Genomic DNA, 18,870 nt, shown 5'->3' with positions numbered 1-18,870 from the left:
GTGTTCTATTTCAAAACGGAATCGAGAGAGAGAGAGTAAGAAAAGAAAAAAAACCAAGAAAGTAGTAGAGAGAAGTTATTTTTATTTTGTGCCCGCCGCGAACCACACACACACCTCGAGAGAAAAAAAATGAAAGGTAGATAAAAAACGAAAAATAAAAAAAATAATTTAACAAGAACTTTTTAAAGCACGAACCTTCTTCACATTCTTGACCCTTGGTCCACGCGGCGCTTCCCTCGTCTCCCCGGGCACCACCGGCGTGCTCGCGTCTCTCCTTACTCTACTCTCCCTCGCGCGGCCCGGCGGCGGTGGCGGCGGCAGCAGCAGCGGCGCATCAAGCCTATCGGGGACCACGTCGCCGGGCTCGCGTCGCAGCCGGAATGCGAGGAAGCTGTCGTCCGCGCGCTTGAGTGTCGCCATGAGCTTCTTCATGTGCTCCCGTGTTGTGTCCGCGTCCTTGACGACCCGCTGGAGGATCTCGAGGTTGCGCGGGCTCGTTGATTCCAGGGTGATGGTGAGCGGCTGGTAGTATTCGTCGAGGTCGTCGATGGGCTTGCGAGTCACCATGAAGGATGCGATGACCATCATGCCGTTCTTGGAGTACTCGAGGATCGAGTATTTCGGGAACAGGAAGCGGTCGCCCTGGCTGTATGGGTCGGTGAACTCGAAGACTATAGCGGTGATCTCCTGTTTTGGCGGCTGCGGGAAGGGCTTCGGCTTCGGGGGTGCTACCTGCTGCGGGCGTGGAGCTTGGTGGGCCTGCTGGTACTGGGGGTGCAGGTGTTGCACCATGTATGACGGATGGGGGTGCTGCTGTTGCTGGTTGTGAGGATGCTGCATGTGCTGTTGATGCTGGAGATGTTGAGGGTGTTGGAGATGCTGGAGATGCTGCGGGTGCTGGTGCGGGTGCGGGTGCATTTGCTGGGGTCGGGCCTGTGGCTGGGGATTGACAAGCCCTTGCGTAGGAGCAATTGGTCGGGCGGCGGTCGGCACAAGTGGTTGTGGAGTCAATGCATCAATATGGCCCTGGAAGATCTTTAATTGTTCCTGGGTCGCCTTCCCGGAGGCGACGATCCTCATGAGGGCCTTCAGCTCGGGATCTTCGGCAGCCCGGATTGCCAACGACTGGATGACGGGATCTGGTCGAGGTGGTCCTGGCTGCTGCGGGTGTGGGGGCTGTTGGGGGTGATGCTGTTGTTGGGGGCGATATTGCGGGTGTTGCGGGTGTTGTGGATGTTGCGGGTGTTGCAGATGTTGAGGGTGTTGTTGGTGTTGTTGTTGATGCTGTGGGTGCTGTTGGTGTTGCGGGTGCTGCTGCTGCTGTGGAGTAAGGTGCATCGGGCGCTGGGTCGGAGCCTGGGCTGGCACATAATGCTGCGGAGCAGCAGCAACATGTCCTTGAGTGGCCGGCTGCGGGTGTGGTACCGCCGATGTCTGCACCTGCTGCTGTACCGGCTGCGCAGTCCCCGCAAACGGAGCTCCCTGCTGCATCCCATTGACCGGCTGCATCTGCTGTGGCTGTCTCTGTAGAGTTTGCGGTTGCATTTGCGGTGGCGGGGCAGGGGTGGGGACAGGAGGTGCGGGGGGGACCTTAACAGGTTCGAGAACGCCGAAAAGTTTGATCTCGAACTTGTGCGGCTTGCAGCTCAGCGTGGCACTCCCGAGCCTGGTCATGCAGTCCTTCCCCGGGTTCTTCTCCATCTCGACGGGGTCGAGCCTCCGTGACTTGAGCGGCTTGGTCCAGAACTTTTCGAAGATGTCGCCGTCGACCCATTTGCGGCGTGAGCGTTCGAGCGATTCTTGCATGACTCGACTGCTGCAAGTTAGCCACCCAAAACTCAGCAAGAAGCAGTAACAGTGAAAACGCACCTCTCGGCCACACTCTTATACTCCTTCAACGGTAGCTCCTTCTCCTGTCGCACCGGCAGCACCGGCAACGGTCCATCCCTCGCAAACGTCGTTGGCACATCATGGGCGAGCTCAGGTGTCGCACCGGCAGTGGTTGTAGGACTTGGGCTGCGACGTTTTGCGGAGGTTGTCTCTCGGACGGCCATGTAGCGTTTCCGTTTTTCCACCATTGCTAATTCGGGGATGGGGTGTCATCCACCGGCGGCCTGAATTGAAGTTGGGGGCGGTGGGTGATAGACGCGCGGTGGGGGAGAATTGTTGTTCGTGGAGGGGAAGGAACGAAGGAGGGGAAGGAACGAAGGAGAGAACGAATGAATGCAAGTGTATGAGTGCGAAGGAGTGAGGTCACGTGTTACGATATGCTTGTGCTACCGTGGACGGGCGCCAAGACTGTTCGGTTAGTGGCGGTTTGTGGGTTAGGGCTACGAACCCAGGAGTAAATGAGCTCTACTGCAGAACAGAGCTTGGAAGAAGCGACATTCGGGGATGGGAATATAAGGAAGCAATGTTGCATCAATAGGTAGAGTTCTCCTCCTACTTATAGGCCGTGGTTCCAACGAAAACACTGGCCTCCGAACAGCCCGTCATCTAGCATCCGAAATTCAGGCGGCAGCAAGACTCTATAACACCGCCTATAGCTACGAGCCTATTCCCCGCTTCCTATTTTCAAGAAGCAGAATATCTGTATACTTTTCGTATAGTTGGTCGGTGGTGCCCGCTCCCGTGGGATTCCCTCGTGGCAGTCAGTACTTAATTCAGCTCCTGCGCCTAGAATACCCTTCGTATGAGTGCATATACGCATGTAGGCAGTCATAACTTCGGAAGAGACCCTGCCTAATGACATTCGTTAATAGACCTTTATCCTCTCAACGAGGACTCCATGAGGAAAATTCACAATCATGAAAGATCACTCGCGCCAAGACGCCTGTCTGTCTTTGTATTCTAGCTGCTAGCACCGGCAGCTGCGCTCTAAACCTTGGAATGGCGCGTTGAGGGGCTGACACGCCCTCAACCAGACTTAAAAAACTGTAACTCTTTTCTTGCGAAGCTACGGGCTTGACGGTTGAGTCCTCTCCCGCAATCTCGTGATACCTGGGAATCGAAGTTACACCTCAGAAACCCCTGATACATCTCTCATAAGATTTCGGGTCTAAACCTTAAGTATTACGGGGTGTACTGACGAATTTTATATGTAGTTATCGTACCTCCCCGCTCTGGTTAGCCATCTGGTCAGAAATAGAAACAGCAGCCACAAGATCAAAACAAGGGCTACAACGTGGATGATTACTACTCACATTGTCACCTCCAAACGAGACAATATATCCACCGCCTGGATAAATCAGTTCCCATAAACACTCCCGAGTGCTATAAAAGCTCTTGCTATCGGAAGGATCAGTAGTATCAGTAGGTAGTGGTAGATATCTAAGGGTTTAGTAGATCTGCAGGTGTCAGTGGTGGGTAGATACGAAGACAGAAGGAACGGCAATCGATGAAATATATACAGTTTGCAGCTATTCCTAGGAAGCCTTGATCAAACTCCCTTGTGCCGGTAGAAATATCACTAGTAGTTGACAATTCCTCAATCACTTCCTTGACCAGGAAGCTACTAGATAAGCCGATTTTAGCTGCTCGGTGGGGGGTAATTATTTTGAGAGCGATAGGTATACGGCGTTGGTATCTATATCATCCAAATTGTGGGTTATCTTACGCCGTCGACCCATATTGGTGAAGTGAGGTTCAAGATTTGTTCTTGGCCACATAAGTATCAAGGGGCTATATCTACATGTAGTTTTCGAGAGACTGAGTTGACTGGCAAATGCTGCGGTTCTAGCGGCTTAAGGACACTGTAGGGGGAGCTGTCGTGTATGGGCCTAGACCACGGTGTCATGATCTGGTCCTAGCCTATAACTACAGGTACATGTACTTGTAGCTGGACAATTCGACTTCTAAATAGAACCACCTCACTTTGTTCAACTCTTTTAAGACCCACCTTTGCCTAAGAGAACCGGCCAACACCATAGACAGAGTAGAGGCTAGCATGGTGGTAAGGGACATTAGAGCTAGAATTTCTGTAATGCGAATAGGACTAAAACGTAGAGCATAAACAGAGTTAAAAGTTCTTGGCGTCTCCGTGCGTACAAGTATGTATGTAGGCGGTATTAGTATGATCACAGGTTCTCACTCGTCAATCAATACGTGTCTAGCCGGCCTCCCGCCCGAGATTAACGTGAACGTTGATTTTGTATTTATACGCCCACATACAGCTTCTTGCTGTGGATAAACCGATAAAACCTTTCATGGTGACATAGAGCGTATTTGACTGCCTGTATTCTATATGGATTAGCTTTCCTCCTATGCTTGTTTCAAAGCGTAAACACTACGTGGTACTTCGTTTGTGTGTATGACACTACTGTATTGGCTTGGTTCGCAATGATATTGGATAAATGTACACGTATATCTGTTATGAGTGAAATAAAATGTGACTGCAGTTACCTTTGAACTAAGCTGTGACTACAGTTGCCTCCGAAACAATTGCCTACACTCTTCCTGAGACTCTGAGACACTCGCAACCCCTTCGCAGCGTTCCACTCCTAGACTTGAACACAAACTTCATCCCCTCCACTCTCTCAAGTGGAAATACTTTGCGGCAAGCAAATCTATCAACTCACTTGCCGGTTATACAGCTTTGACCTACAATACTCAAGATATGTACTCATGTCAAAAGACACCGGTGTGTAGGACACCACGCCAACATTCCTACAGGCATAATCCTTTTGCGTAGTAAGTAATGAACCCTCATGATAAAATGAATGGATTGCACTTTCTGAAAGGTTTTGACTGCCACCGGGAGCGCGGTATCTATAGATTACCTGCCCTGCGAGGGTTCTCTCGGAACTAATGCTGCTTTTGTTAGCGGACGCACTGATGTCGACATCGGCCCTGAATACGAAGCGAGGTGGTCATACTAAATTATATATTTGAACCTAGTTCCTTTTACTTCGATTAAATCTCAGCGAACCAACCCTCAGGGGTGTGGTTGTAATCATAGTTAAAACACACAGGATCACTCGGGCCAGATGCAGAGCCTCGATTCAACCTTACAAGATCAAGTACCGCGAAGTAAATTGGTGCTTAATTATGATCATCGTGTTTCACAAATGTAGGTTCATTTCTAGATCACTACACCTCTAGCTGTAGCTCTCGATGCTTCATCTACCTTCAAACTCCCCACTAACAGCACCACAAAACAATAACAGCCTCCAACCCTATTCGCCGCGACGAACAAAAGCTCAAGGAGAAAAAAAGAACCACCGCATGGTATAGTGAGTAACGATGAATACAAACGCCCAAGTAAAGAATTTGCCCAAAAGAAAAATAAAATGGTTAGAAAATGGGGGGTATACAACGAAAGTAAGAAAAGAATAGCCACGCTATCTCAGACCAGTAATAGGGGAAAGGCGAGTTATATTACTCCTAAAAGCTTCAGAAAACCTCCATACTAATATATATATATATCATTCTCTATGATTATCGTGCCTGTGAGGGGTAGGCGGGCAAGCTTGATGGTTCGGGCGAAGCCGCCTCGACTCGTAGTAATGGAACCTGCATATTCATATTTCCATGTTGGCCATCATCATCGTGCAGATCATGTAACTGATCATAATCTGGCGGTGGCTCCGTTGGCGGACCGCCATAATCGGGCGGCGGGGGAGTAGTTTCCCGATCAACATCCAACATTGATCTGACACCAGAGACCTGTCTGTTACCGGAGCCTCCTGGAGGTCTGGTTTCCATACTTGGTCTCGCGCTGAACATCTCAACACTTTCTATCGATACACTTCTCCCGTGTCGTCCCATACTGGCCCCAGAGCTCAGCAGTGGCTGGTTATCTCTGTCAGATGCTGTTGAGCTAGCCCTAACTCTAGATCCGTCCGGTCTTGCGGTTCCAACCTCGGCATATGAAACATTGGCCAGTCTTCGCTCTCTCTCCGAAACTGCAGCAAGAGCGGCAGCTAGTGAAGTGCTACTTGAGCCGTCCCTAGTTCTCCCCCGATCGCTCCCTGGCCCTGGCGAGGCGTGTCGATTATTCCTACTTCCTCCATTTACGGCATTCTCTCTAGCCTCCGCCCTCTCAAGTTGCCGTGCGAGTCGAATCTCATACAGAGCTTGCATGTGCTCCTCCCTCCTTTGTTCCTCCTCAGTTGAACTCTCTGGAAATTCGAGTACAACATCGATGCCGGCCCGTTCACCTTCTCGGCCAATTGTCCGCTCCTTTCCGGGTGAAGCGACAGGTCGATATTCGGGTAAGGTCATGATAGAGCGAATACTTGTGTTTCTGTCAATCCCTTGTGTTGGGGTTTCGCGATGGCGGTCACGTCGACTGCTGTGTCGATCACGACGACTGTCGTTGTAGTTGGTGGAACGGTCACTATGGCGGCTGGACATAGATGATGCGGCTGTGGCGGCGGCGATAGCTTCTCTTTCTGAAATTGGTGTGGGGATATAGGTACCGGGCCGCCATTTTGTCCACCAAGATCTGACAAATTCGGGGAGCCAGGTTGGAGGCTCTGATACACTTCGGCGGAGAAGACGTAGACCGACGTAGATGAATAGGGAGAAGAGAAGAACGGCAACGAAGACAACAGCTACCTGAAGGAAGTGGGGAGGAGCTGCGTTAGCTATAGGAACAACGATAGACAACTACCATTCCGGATGCCTGAAGCAAAACCAAAAGGTAGAAATTCCTAGAGCTTGATAAGAAACTCACTATAAGAGATTTCCCTTGACCGCTGGACCCTCCTGGGCCATCCTCATCATCATCATCATCATGAGGAAATCGCCTCTCAACGAGCGTACGTGTTACTAGTACCGGAAGCTTCATCACCGACTTATTGCCCGAAGCGCTCGTCTTCAAAGCGCCAAAGAAATAGAGTCGATAAGGAAATTTGAGTAGAAGGGCGCCAAAAGAATTTGGGAGACAAAACAAAGATTCGGAAACACGCAAGCAAGCAAGTGTGTAACAAGATTAAAACAGGTTACTGCGTGTGCCTATCCGTTATATTTTGATGGGTAGAGATTGGGACGTTGACAAAACCAGAAAAAAAAGGGTCCCCAGGTCAAAACAACACGGAGGAGTGGAAGACAGGTTCAACTGGAGTGGAGGAAGGAAAGGGTAAAGGTGGGATCCGGGAGTACGTATGTAGGGTAGACAGCCCAATAGCTGCGATCTACCGGGGGAGAAGGAGGCTGATGATACGCTGACCCTCCCAAGCCACAAATCACACGAAGGTCGATAGGACAGGTTTAACTGGAACTGAATGGAACGAACGGTTGTGGCGAGTCCTTGGGATGGAGATGGGGGATGGGGAATACCCTGGCTGTGGCCGAGAAGTCAATGGAAATATGGCATTGACCTTTAAATTTATCAGGTTAAGCGACTCTCGGCTGTTATTCCGTTAATACAGCACCTACATACGATAGTGCTTCTGAGGAGGGGATTATTTGGCAGGGAATTGTTTACATGGAGTACATGTATTTCCCCTCTGTTACTTGGGTTTGAAATAATTGACATGCGGATATGCAATACAGAAGAGGCACTCTAAGTACTTTACAGTACATGCATGTAGAGTAAGTACTCCGCCACAGAACATCATTGTGATACAACATGAAGGATGTGGGTGAGATTCGGACAGACACGGCACTGCCTGCAAACTCTCCGGTGAACGGTGGCTGTTTGGCTCGACTTTTTTTGCTGCTCCCCTCGACTTGCGGAAGAATAATAAATCGTCCACGACTTACCTCATCTCGGACCCCCCCTTCAAAAGCTAACACATCACCAATATCGGCCATGCGATATGAAAAGGAGATGATAATTTTCCAGGAGTGTGGACTTGTCATTCTCTTGTTTCAGCGTATTGCATCCGTTCCGTTGCTGTGTTCGTACTGGTCCGTACTTTGCACAACGGCTATCTGGGATCATGGGTTGTGCTAATTATAACCCACGATCCCTACCCCCCCAGCTTAACCCCACCAATGCTTGCGGCTCAAGCAGGAATGAGTGTAGAATATTCCTTCTCAAACAATTATCTCGCATTTTATGCCCACTGAATTTTATTATCTACACACAAAGAACTGGTTGAAACAGATATAAATTACATCAATCTGATGGGGTTTGAAGCTTAACTCAACTGCGCCATCACCATGTGCCTCTAGCTTTCAGGTATCGCAGACGCTGTGCTGTCTATCAATTCCAACTAAACATTAGACATAACCTTGGCAAAGTAATAATTATCGAATCCGCAGCGGGATCTTCAAGGTTGGCGCGCTAGAGAAAATAGAGAAAAAAGTGGAGCCTAGGTAGCCTCTAGCTAGTGTCAATGATTGTGGTTGCTTGAAACCACAGATCGGGTCGGCGCAGGTACAAAACTTAGTCACCCACCTTTCTAGGTAAAGGGTTCACTGGTCCGAGAGCTTATTTTTGAGACCTGTATCATATGTATGTGGGGCACCGAAACCGTGGGGAGAGAGAGAGAAAGGCATCGGTAATAATAGCCAGCGCAGCGCAGTCTTCTTGGAGGAGGACCAGTAACATTCCTCGGGACCGGTTGGTGTGGGGTTGTGCTACGGTAAGTCCCTTTTTAATTTTGGAGGAAGAGAGGGGATGGTGGGATGGTGGGATGCTGGCCATGGGGCCCGAGGTCTGTTTGTCCTTTCGACTAATAAATACTGGACACATGGTCTGCCATGACGGCGCTCTACGTGCAGTAGAAGTACCTTCATGTACCTAGGGGTACATACTTACCTGACAGCGTTGGGTTACAGCACCTAGCAGCACTACTCTAATGTAAGGGTTCTCACGAGGGGGGTATCTACAGGTTTGTTTCGATATTCGATATTCGATATTTTCCTACGTATGCAATCGCCCAAAGACCCCCATATACCTACCCGAACAAACAGCGAGGATCGGATCGCCTGTGCGACATCACACTGCACGGCGGAGTTGGTGCACTGCATGATCATTGGTATATACCCCAGGTTTTTCAACATTTAGAGTACTTAAACCTCCGCTTTAATTTCTCTGGATCCGACTTTTATATATATATATATATATATCCCCAGGATTTTATCTTGTCTTTTCCACGCGCGGAAACCCCCCAAAAAAAGAACCGAAAAAAAACGCATGTGTAAAACATACATGTAGTTTATTTCTTAAACAGCGGAAACAACAAATAAGGAAAACATAAAAAAAAAACATTAATAACACTCACTAAACCAATAACCTTTCAAAAAAAAAAAAAAAAAAAAAAAAAAAAAAGAAAACTCCAAATATTTACTTATAAAAAGAAGTTGTGTGGGGAAAATCTTTCTTTTTCTTTTTCTTTCTCTTCCTTCTTCCCCCCCCCCCCCCCTATATGGTCTTCCGCCCATCATTTGCAGAAGAAAAAGGGGGGGGGGGTACTGACTCTCCCACAAACCCATCAAATCATCTATGACAAGGTCTTAATTTATGTCCACCATTAATGGCCGTCTCGTCCGTTCAAAAAAAAAAAAAGAGAAAAGAAAAAAAGAAGAAAAAAAAACCATAAAAACCAAAATGTAAAAAAAAAAACGAGAAAACCGTGTGTCCTTTCTGATCTTTAAACTCATACATGTATCGTCTGTCTCTCTCCCCCTCTCCCTCGCCCTCGCCCTCACACACACACGCGCGCGCGCGCTCTCTACGCACCCGCCACCAACCAAACCAGCCCCAAACTACCGCTTCTCAACCAACAGCAGATGCATAGCACCATACGCCAGGATGATGAAGCTGCCCGCAAACACGCCCAGCCCAATCACGTCCTTCCAGTATGCGAGCGAGTTGAAGCCGAAGGTGCTCAAGATTGTGGCGCCGGGCACTTCGATATCGAGGCCGTATCTGTTTTTTGAGTTGTTAGTAATGTTGGATATATAGCTAGGGTTAGGGGTAGATTGCGAGTGACTTACTTATGTTCATACAGACTCAAGTACCTAACCTCATTGACCAGCAGCGCCTCAAAGCCATAATGGAAGATGCTGCCCGTCTGCAGCCACAGCGCGCCCTTCGGTATCGAGTCGTGGTTGAGCAGCAGCCCGGCAAACAGCAGCGAGAAGAGCATGACCAGGCTCCCCACCAAGTTCGCGAGCGACGTGTCCTTGAAGATGATACCGATGAAGAGACAGATGGCCGCGGCGGCGAGGTTGAAGAGCACGAGCACCAGCATGAACTTGAAGAACTCGGGCCACTCGGCGTACAGGCCGACCATGGGGTACATGATCATCCCCATGATGATTGGCGGGATGATGCGCAGCGGCACGATGTCGAAGATGACCTTGGCCGCAAAGTACGTGATGGGCGCATAGTACCTGTTTGCGCGCTCGCGCAGGAAGAGCGTGCGCTCGGCGGCAAAGACGTTGAGCGACGTGAGCGTGCTGAAGCCGAAGAGCGCGAGCACAAAGAAGATGAGCCCCATGCGGTTCTGGAAGCCCGAGATGTCGCTGGTGAGGCCGAAGAAGAGGTAGCCGCAGAGCACGCCGAGGAGGATCGAGATGGCGTAGTGCGCGAGCATGAGCATGGGGTTGCGGTATAGGTTCTTCCAGGTGCGCCGGCTGAGGATGACGAATTGCGCGAGCCAGCCGATGCGCTTGAAACTGCGCATGCCGCTGCTGGAGGGCCGTTGGCCGGCGGAGCCGTTGGCGCTGCCGTTGGATTCGGATGTGCCGGGTGATGAGATCTCGTCTCGGATGGCGGCGGCCACGTCGGAGTTTTGGTAGGCGGCAATCAGGACGTCGAGATCTGTGGCGTCACCGTTCATCTGGGGAGCGGGGGGGAGAAGGTGTTCTGCTTCCTCGAAGGTGTGGCGTGGCTCACCGACGTCTCTCCAGACCCTGGTGCCTTCCAAATCATCGGACATCATGACCTCTTCGCCAAGCGGGTTTGCAATCTCAGAGCGTCGACGAGTAAAAAGCTGCCTTTCTTGGAGAGCCCTGATTGAGCCGCCCCGCTTGCGGCCCTTCTTCTTGGAACTGGTGGAAGAGAGAGGAGTGCTTTCGCTGGGGCTTGGTGATGTTACTGTGCTTCTGCGTGAGTTTTCATTGCTCTCCGAGACATCTTCCTCTTGGGGGAGCGCGCGTCGGGAGTCTGCGTGCATTGTCAAGTCGACGAGATAATCCGCAATGTTGAAGCCTTGAGGACACGGGTAACCCTGCTGATCAAAGTATCTCTGGCACTTGTCAAAAGGGCCTGAGTAGACACATCTTCCCTTTGCCAAAAGCACCAATTGATCGAAAAGCGCGACAATGTTACTCTTCGGCTGATGGATAGTGAAGACCACAGTACGGCGGTAGTTCCTTGCAAGGTTGACCAAACACTCGACCACATTGTAGGCGTTGAAGCTGTCCAGTCCGCTGGTAGGCTCGTCCAAAAACAGGATACTAGGGCTGGTGACCAATTCACAGGCAATTCCAACACGCCTCTTCTCACCCCCAGAGATGCCGCGAAGTCCATTGTCCTCTGATGTTCCAATAAGCTGGTCCTTAATTGCTAAAATTCCAAGCTGTGCCATAACCTCCATAACACGGGTGTCCTTAGCCTGGAAGCTCATATCTCTCGGGAGTCTAAGAAGCGCAGAGTTGAGAATCGTCTCGTAGACCGTGAGTGTCGGCATCATAGTGTCTTCCTGATCAACGAAACCAATAACCTCTCTGTACTCCTCGTCCGACACCAAAGATCCATTGACGTAGATATTTCCCTGGACATTACCACGCTTATTCTTCCTCGCGAGGATGTCCAGGAAGGTAGTCTTTCCTGCTCCGGAGGGTCCCATGATAGCCATAACTTGCCCGGAATTGACAACACCGCTGACATCCTTGAGGATAGTCTTCTCATTGAGCGAGTAAGAAACCTTCTCGAAGTGCAATGACGCAGGTCTGTGCTCCACACCAAGACGGCTTGCCTCATCGTCTTCTTCTGCGAGACGGATTGCGCCATTGCGCTGGGTTGAGCGCCTGCCAAGATACCAAAGACCCAAAACTACAGCAAGTATGAACAAAGCACATCCGGCAATGACACCAGCAATAAGAGGCTTGTTGATGGTCTTGATCGGTCTGCTGTATCCAGGGACTTCCGATTTGTGCAAACATTCACCCGCGTTACAATCCAACAGAATGCTCTCATCTCCAAAGATGGAGGAGATGACGTCGTTCATTGCAGGCTCCGAGAAATAGCACGAATCCTTCGACTTTGAAGAATCGCAAGAGAATGTCGCGGGCCCAGTAATTCCTTCTGTCAAGAACTCTGTGAGATCGATGGTGCCACCCTCACCACAGAGGGTGCGGCCCGGAATACACTCGCACTTGACCTTCTTACACTCGTAGTCTGTAACGTTTTTATCGTGTGTACTCTGCAGCTCCCATTCGCACTCGTCAAGAGCGCAGTAGAACGACTCGACCTGGTCAACCCAGACTATACAACCCCAACATGTTAGCCCATAACCAACCTAACCAGCCGGCCGGAAACACCTACACTGGAAAGTACACTCCTCCTTCTCCTTGTTGCATCCGAACGTGACCTGCGGGTTCCTCTTCAACATCTCCAGGATCTTCCGATCTGCTCACCATTAGCCTCGGGTCCCGGTTCAGTTCTTTACCGTGGGTAGCCAGCCACATACTCGTAACATCACACTGCTGGTAATTCTGCTTGACCGCAATGCCCTGCTTGTAGCAAACGCCACCCTCACGCTGCGGCATGAGGGCGTCACACGCATCGTCCGTCTCGCAAACTATCCACACACACACACACAATCAATCAGCCTGTAGTTCCCGCCCCACCCCTACCCTACCCCCCAAGCTGCCCAGTGCCACAAACCATTGCAATTGATTCCAGTCCAGCCCTCGTCGCACTCGCAAGGCTCCTTGCCCTTCACGGGCCTGTGATTGTCGCCGGCCAGCGACCCACAAACTAGCAGCACCCAACAATCCCATTAGCCCACACCCCAGCAACGCCACCACCGCGGCCGGAAGTCAGGACACATACGCGGCTCCAAACAATTATCCCCGCCAAAGCCCGGCGGGCATTCACACTTCCCATCGTGCGTGCTGCACTCGGCATACTGCTTGCAGTTGAACGCGGGCAGCAGACAGTTGAAGCTACCGACCACACAGACACGCGCCTTGTCAGCTAACCCACTCCACACAGACTAACCACCCAACCAACCCTGCTCCCTCCCCTGCCTGCCTCCCCCACAAACACGCCAAGTGTAGGTAACTACTCACCAAGGCGGGCATTCCGGCGGGCGGCTGTCGAGGCTCCATGCCGCCTGGCTCTGGAGAAGGCTGTAGTCGACGGCGAGGGAGCGGTTGGAGGCCGCGCTCACGAGCGAGAGGGCCGACGATGCGAGGAGGAGCGTGGCTCCGAGGTCGCGTAGCATGGGTGCGGGGGGTGTGGCCCGGGCAACGCAACGCAACGGGGGGGGGGGGTGGGTGGTGTATGTGGTGGGTTAGGTGTTGTAAGTGAGAGTGATCGTGGGAAGGGATGAAAGGTGTAGAGGTAAAGGAGGGATGGAAGGGAGAGTGGACAGTGGCGATGTAGGTGAAGAAGAAGAAGAAGGGAAGGAGAGAAGAGAGAGAGAGAGAGAGAGAGAGAGAGGTAGGTAGGTAGGTAGATGGAGAGGAAGAGAGGAGACGACGACGGGGGAGAGAGAGAGCGTGTGTGTGTTGGGCGGGTTGGTTGAATCGATGAGATAGGCAGATCAGATAGGCCCCGTGTCAGTCTGCTTGCCCGCTACAACTCCAGCTAGCTTCTACTACATGTATTTAGCTTAGGCATCCATTTCTACCGCTGATATGATCCCGATATGATACATGATAGACACACCAGTCTTAGCCAGATCCAGTGCCGACATGTATCTGCGTGTATCTCTCTGTCCTACTACTCTACTAACCAGACTACTGCTCCTCCTCGCCCTACCTGCTCTACTCAATCTACTCTACCCACATACCTACCGCCTTGATCAGGCCCTCCGGGGGCCGGGGCGCGCGCAGCTGGGACGGGCTGGATCTCATCTCTCCGCAGTTACGGAACCGCCCCCCCCCCCCCCCCCCCCCAAATCCATTGATACGCTGCTGCGGCTAAAGCCTTGGGGTTGGGTGTGTGGGTGTGGGTGTGGGTGTGGGTGTGCGTGTGGTGGGATCAAAAATCGGCAGGGGAAGGCGAGGATCGCTCTGGCTGACGTAGCTAGCTACAGTGTGGCGCCCACCACGACACGCGGTATCACGAGGATGGCCCGCCCGGAAAAATGTGGGGGTTGAGCCACTACTAGTAGCTCAACAGTTGAACTCTACGTGCAGTACATGTAGGTACAGCGGTGTCCCGATACAGTCGACTCTCCCTGTAAGGGTACTCTCTATAAGAATACTCGTCCTATAAGGAGCCCGGTCCGCGGGCTACTTTTTTTTCAGTATGTAGTGTTAACATGTTTTTCGCTATAAGAATACCCTTAGTACGTTTTCTCATTTTTTTTTGGGGTGTGACCCTTATAGAGAGAGTGACTTTTCAGTGGAAGTTGAGATCATTCGACGCCCTCGAAAAGTGAAAAATGTTCTGCTAACAACAACATTGAAAGTTGCACTACCAAAAGCCGAAAGTTCCGTCACCAAAGAATTATGGTTTAGCCGGCAAAGGTCAAGAAGTTCTGCGAACTTCCCATTCTACCAAATTCAGTGTTGCACGAACCCTTCACCCCCCCCCCCCCCCCCCCAAAAGTGAACTTTCTACCCTGCCAAATCTAACCCTGAAATATCTATAAGGGCAACTGCTCTATAAGGGTACGCCCTCGCGGTATTTCCGTACCCTTATAGTAGCATTCTCGATAACAGCATATCCTCGATTGTAGCGTATAGTTGGGCAATCCCAAACGAGTCGATATGGGCAAATTTGTTCTCGATACAAGCATGTTCTCGGTAGTAGCACACGAAAATCCGTTCCCGACCATATGCTACTATCGAAATTCCACTGTACACACATTGTAGCACAGCAGCGGCAGCACCAGGCTATGCTACAGAAAAGTACATGTATGTAGGGATTAATTGTTGGGAGAGCGAAGAGTCAATAATATCCATCTAGCTACGACATCTACACTACAATACAAAAAGTGTAAACAATCTATTTTACAAGAAATACGAGCACACTGCACCCCATATCTAAACACAAAGTGCCTCTAACCCCCCCCCCCCCCCCAACCCACCCCCCGTCTATTCAAGCAAAAAGGGCCTCATACTCCCCCCTCGGATAACTCCTCAGCGTGCCCTCGCAGCGCGCACAGATGCCTTCCTCCTCCTCGGCCGTGTAGACCCAGCAGCGGGCACACTTGTGGCCCTTTGCCGGCCTCACCACAACGTGGCAGCCGGCGTCGCCCAGCAGTGTTACCGCCTCGGCGTAGCTCCATTTTGTGGTTTCGTCTTGGGGGATGGTGCTGGAGAGTTCGACGCCGGAGACGATGAAGAGGCTGGCGAGTTCGTCGACTAGTGAGGGTCAGTGGGAGTTTTAGAGGGAGGGGAGGGGAGGGGAGGAAGGGGGGGGGGGGGGTACGGTATTTCTCGATGATGGCGCGGGCTTTGGAGCCTTCGGGGGCGACTATCACGACTGAGGACTCGAGGTTGACTTTCAGGTTCCTAGAGTCACAAGCATATTAGCAAACCAACACCCCCAAACCCCCCATCCCCAGCATCGCAAACACTCACTGCGCCGTCCTCGCCCTCTCGATCCCCTGCCTCACAACGGCATGCACCTCCTCCAGCAGCTTAAAATGCCCCACCAGCTCCCCATCATTCCACCTCTCCTCAGGCCGATACCAGCCCAGGCGCGACGGGCTCACGGCGCCCCGCGTCACCGCCGCGGGCGTGTGCGCCCACACCTCCTCCGTCAGCAGCGGCACGATGGGCGCAAGCATCGACAGGTAGTTGCGCAGGATGTGGGCCATGACCGTCTGTGCGCTGCGGCGGCTGAGCGAGTTGGCGGGGTCAGAGTAGATGCGGTCCTTGATGACGTCGAGGTAGAAGGCGGAGAGGTCGAGGGCGGTGTAGTTTGTGATTGCGTTGACGGCTGCGGGGGTGTTAGTGGGCCATGGGCTATCACTCGGTGGCTGTGGGAGGAGAGAGAGAGAGAGCTCTGCTCGTGCGAAGGTCTTGGTTGTGGGTCCTCTTACCTTTGTTGAACTGGTAGTTGCTGTATGCGTCCTGGGCGGCCTTGTTGACTCTGTAGAGCTGCGCAAGGGCATACTTATCGATCTGCTCTCCGTCAGTCTCCAGTCTCCAGTCTCCAGTCTCCAGTCTCCCTCAAACCCCCCCATCCACAAGCAGTGATCAATAGCCCACCTTCGTCAAGTCCCCATACTCCACCAGCTCGCCATCCCACCCCTCCAGATTCCCGCACAGAAACCTCGCCGTGACCCGACTCTTCCGCAGCGCCTCGTGCACATGCACCAGCACGCCCTCGCCCACCACCACATCCTTCGTATAGTCCGCGCACGCCACCCACAGCCGCAGCGCATCCACGCCGCCGCCGCCGCCGCCGCCGCCGCCGCCGCCGCCGCTCAGCGCCCTCGCCTTCGGGATCCTCCCCTCGATGATGTCCCGCGGCGCCACCACGTTGCCCAGGCTCTTCGACATCTTCTTCCCCCTCGCATCCATGCAGAACCCGTGCGTCAGCACGGCGCCATATGGCTGCACGCCGCTGCACGCCACGGACGTCAGCAGCGAGCTCTGGAACCACCCCCGGTGCTGGTCCGACCCCTCGAGTACCAGGTCCGCGAGCGGCCGCCCCCCAGGCCGCTCCCCGATCCGCCGCTTCAGCGTCGCCCAGCTGGTGCCGCTGTCGAACCACACATCCATCGTCTCGGTCCCGCGCACGTAGCTCCGCCCATCGCCGCGATTCTTCTCCGGCACCCACGCGGGGTCGTCCGCCGCGTCGCCCCACCAGGCGTCGGTGCCGCGCTCCTGCATCACGGCGATGACATGGTCGACGCTGTCGGCCGTCAGCAGCGGGTCGCCGGTCTCCGCGTCGTACAGCGCGGGGATGGGAACGCCCCACGCGCGCTGGCGCGAGATGCACCACTCCGAGCGCCCCTGCACGAACGCCGTGAGGCGCGACCGGCCCGTCTCCGGGACGAATCTTACGCCGGAGAGGGCGTCGACCGCGGGCGCCTTGATGGCGTCGACGTCGGCGAACCACTGTGCCGTCGCGCGCACGATCACGGGCTGCTTCGTGCGCCAGTCGAGCGGGTACTTGTGGCGGTACCTCTCCTGCACGGCGAGGAGGCCCCCGCCGGCCGCGAGGAGGTCGATGATGGCCGGTGTGCCCTCGCTGATGACGTGCAGGCCGTGCAGGGCGCCGCCGAAGGGCCGGGCGTCGGCGGTGTAGCGCCCGTCGGCGTCGACGGGCGAGAACGGGGCGATGCCGTGCTTGAGGCACACGAGGTAGTCGTCCGCGCCGTGGCCCGGCGCGCAGTGGACGAGCCCCGTGCCCGAGTCGGCCGTGACAAAGTCGGCGGCGATGATCGGCTGCTGCGGCGAGTCCTTCTTCAGCAGCGGGTGCGTATATGGCAGCCCGACCAGCTCCTCGCCCATGATCCCCGCGCGGACGACCTCCGTCTCGCCCTCCAGGAAGCCCATGAACGCCTCGACCCGCTCGCTCGCAGACAGCAGATACCCGTGCCGCGAGTTGCGCACAACCGCGTACTCCATCCCCGCCCCCACCGCAATCGCCCTGTTCGCGGGCACCGTCCACGGCGTCGTCGTCCATATCGCCGCCGCCAGCCCCGGGAACTCGTCCGCCAGCGCCCCCTCCGCCACCATGGGGAAGCGCACAAACGCCGCCGTGCTCGCATACCGCTCGTCATACTCGAGCTCCGCCTCGGCCAGCGCCGTCCCCGACGACGGGCTCCACCACACGGGCTTGAAGCGGCGGTAGATCAATCCCTTGTCCAGCATGTCCCTGAACACGCGCAGCTGCTCGACCTCGTAGTCGGTGTCGAGCGTGCGGTACGCGTGCTCCCAGTCGCCCATCACGCCCCAGCTCTTGAAGCCCTCCTTCTGCGCGTCGACCGTCGTGCGCGCGAGGGAGGCCGCGAGGCGGCGCAGCTGGGCGGGCGGCATGGATTTGCCGCTTTCGGCGGCTTCGGCGGCGGTGGTTTCTTTGGCCTTTTTGGGGTGCTTCTTTTTGCTGTTCTCTGGTGCGGTGGTGGTGGTGGTGGTGGTGGTGGTGGGGGAGTCAAGGCTCTGAAGCGCCTTGAGCTCGATGGGCAGCCCGTGGCAGTCCCAGCCGGGGATGTAGCAGAGCCGCCGGCCGGACAGGATCTGGTAGCGCCCGATGATGTCTTTTAGGATCTTGTTGAGCGCGTGGCCGAGGTGCAGGTCGCCGTTTGCGTATGGCGGGCCGTCGTGGAGGACGAACGAGTTGTCGGCGGGGAGCTCTGTACTCTGCGGATGTCAGCGCTCTCTGCTGGAAGTGGTGGTGGTGGTGGTGGTAGTCTTTGTAGATGTATGTAGATGTATATTACCTGCCATTGATACAGCTCCTCCGAGCAGCGGGCCAGGAGTGCGCGCGAGGCGGCGGTGTCGCGCGCGGCGGGGCGGATGTTGAGCGTGCTCTTGGGCAGCTTGAGGCTGCCCTTGAGCGCGCCGGGCTTGAGGAGGGAGAGGTTGATTCTGTTCATGGTGGGCGCCGCTGGTTGGGTGGTGGGCCCTGCTGCTGGTGGGTGTGGTGGGGGCGGTGGGGGTGGGGCTGCGGAAATTTGTACTGGGTGCGGCTCTGATCTTATCGCGGGATCTGCAGGCATTGATTGGGTCGTGGGGGGGAGCCCTAACCCTAGCTAGTGAATAAACTGAAATAGCAAAATTGGAGAAAGGGGGGGAAGTGGGGATGGGAATTGATGGCTTACGGTGGATTGG

The 18,870-nt window shown here is 53.8% G+C and overlaps 4 protein-coding genes across 4 annotated transcripts; all 4 read right to left on the bottom strand.

Moving 5' to 3' along the window:
• Positions 1 to 168: 168 nt before the first annotated feature.
• On the bottom strand, positions 169 to 2,078 carry H6S33_011816 (uncharacterized protein; the record flags this gene model as incomplete). Its single annotated transcript, XM_044843159.1, has 2 exons — positions 169 to 1,813; positions 1,870 to 2,078. The coding sequence occupies 2 exons, from the start codon at positions 2,076 to 2,078 to the stop codon at positions 169 to 171; spliced, it is 1,854 nt and encodes a 617-aa protein (XP_044695484.1).
• Positions 2,079 to 5,436: 3,358 nt separating this feature from the next.
• On the bottom strand, positions 5,437 to 6,790 carry H6S33_011815 (uncharacterized protein; the record flags this gene model as incomplete). Its single annotated transcript, XM_044843158.1, has 2 exons — positions 5,437 to 6,558; positions 6,677 to 6,790. 2 exons carry the CDS (start codon positions 6,788 to 6,790, stop codon positions 5,437 to 5,439), a joined length of 1,236 nt encoding a protein of 411 aa, XP_044695483.1.
• Positions 6,791 to 9,660: 2,870 nt separating this feature from the next.
• H6S33_011814 (uncharacterized protein) lies at positions 9,661 to 13,352 on the bottom strand (the record flags this gene model as incomplete). The annotated part of the gene is made up of 7 exons (XM_044843157.1): positions 9,661 to 9,823; positions 9,892 to 12,388; positions 12,449 to 12,532; positions 12,594 to 12,704; positions 12,791 to 12,883; positions 12,959 to 13,071; positions 13,198 to 13,352. 7 exons carry the CDS (start codon positions 13,350 to 13,352, stop codon positions 9,661 to 9,663), a joined length of 3,216 nt encoding a protein of 1,071 aa, XP_044695482.1.
• Positions 13,353 to 15,178: 1,826 nt separating this feature from the next.
• On the bottom strand, positions 15,179 to 18,635 carry H6S33_011813 (uncharacterized protein; the record flags this gene model as incomplete). The annotated part of the gene is made up of 6 exons (XM_044843156.1): positions 15,179 to 15,444; positions 15,512 to 15,594; positions 15,664 to 16,024; positions 16,128 to 16,209; positions 16,297 to 18,399; positions 18,480 to 18,635. The coding sequence occupies 6 exons, from the start codon at positions 18,633 to 18,635 to the stop codon at positions 15,179 to 15,181; spliced, it is 3,051 nt and encodes a 1,016-aa protein (XP_044695481.1).
• Between the last annotated feature and the right edge of the window lie 235 nt (positions 18,636 to 18,870).

This window comes from Morchella sextelata (assembly GCF_020137385.1).
Source record: "Morchella sextelata strain SCLS chromosome Unknown scls_7, whole genome shotgun sequence".
NCBI classification, from domain to species: domain Eukaryota; kingdom Fungi; phylum Ascomycota; class Pezizomycetes; order Pezizales; family Morchellaceae; genus Morchella; species Morchella sextelata.
This window is presented reverse-complemented; position numbering and strand designations above follow the sequence as displayed.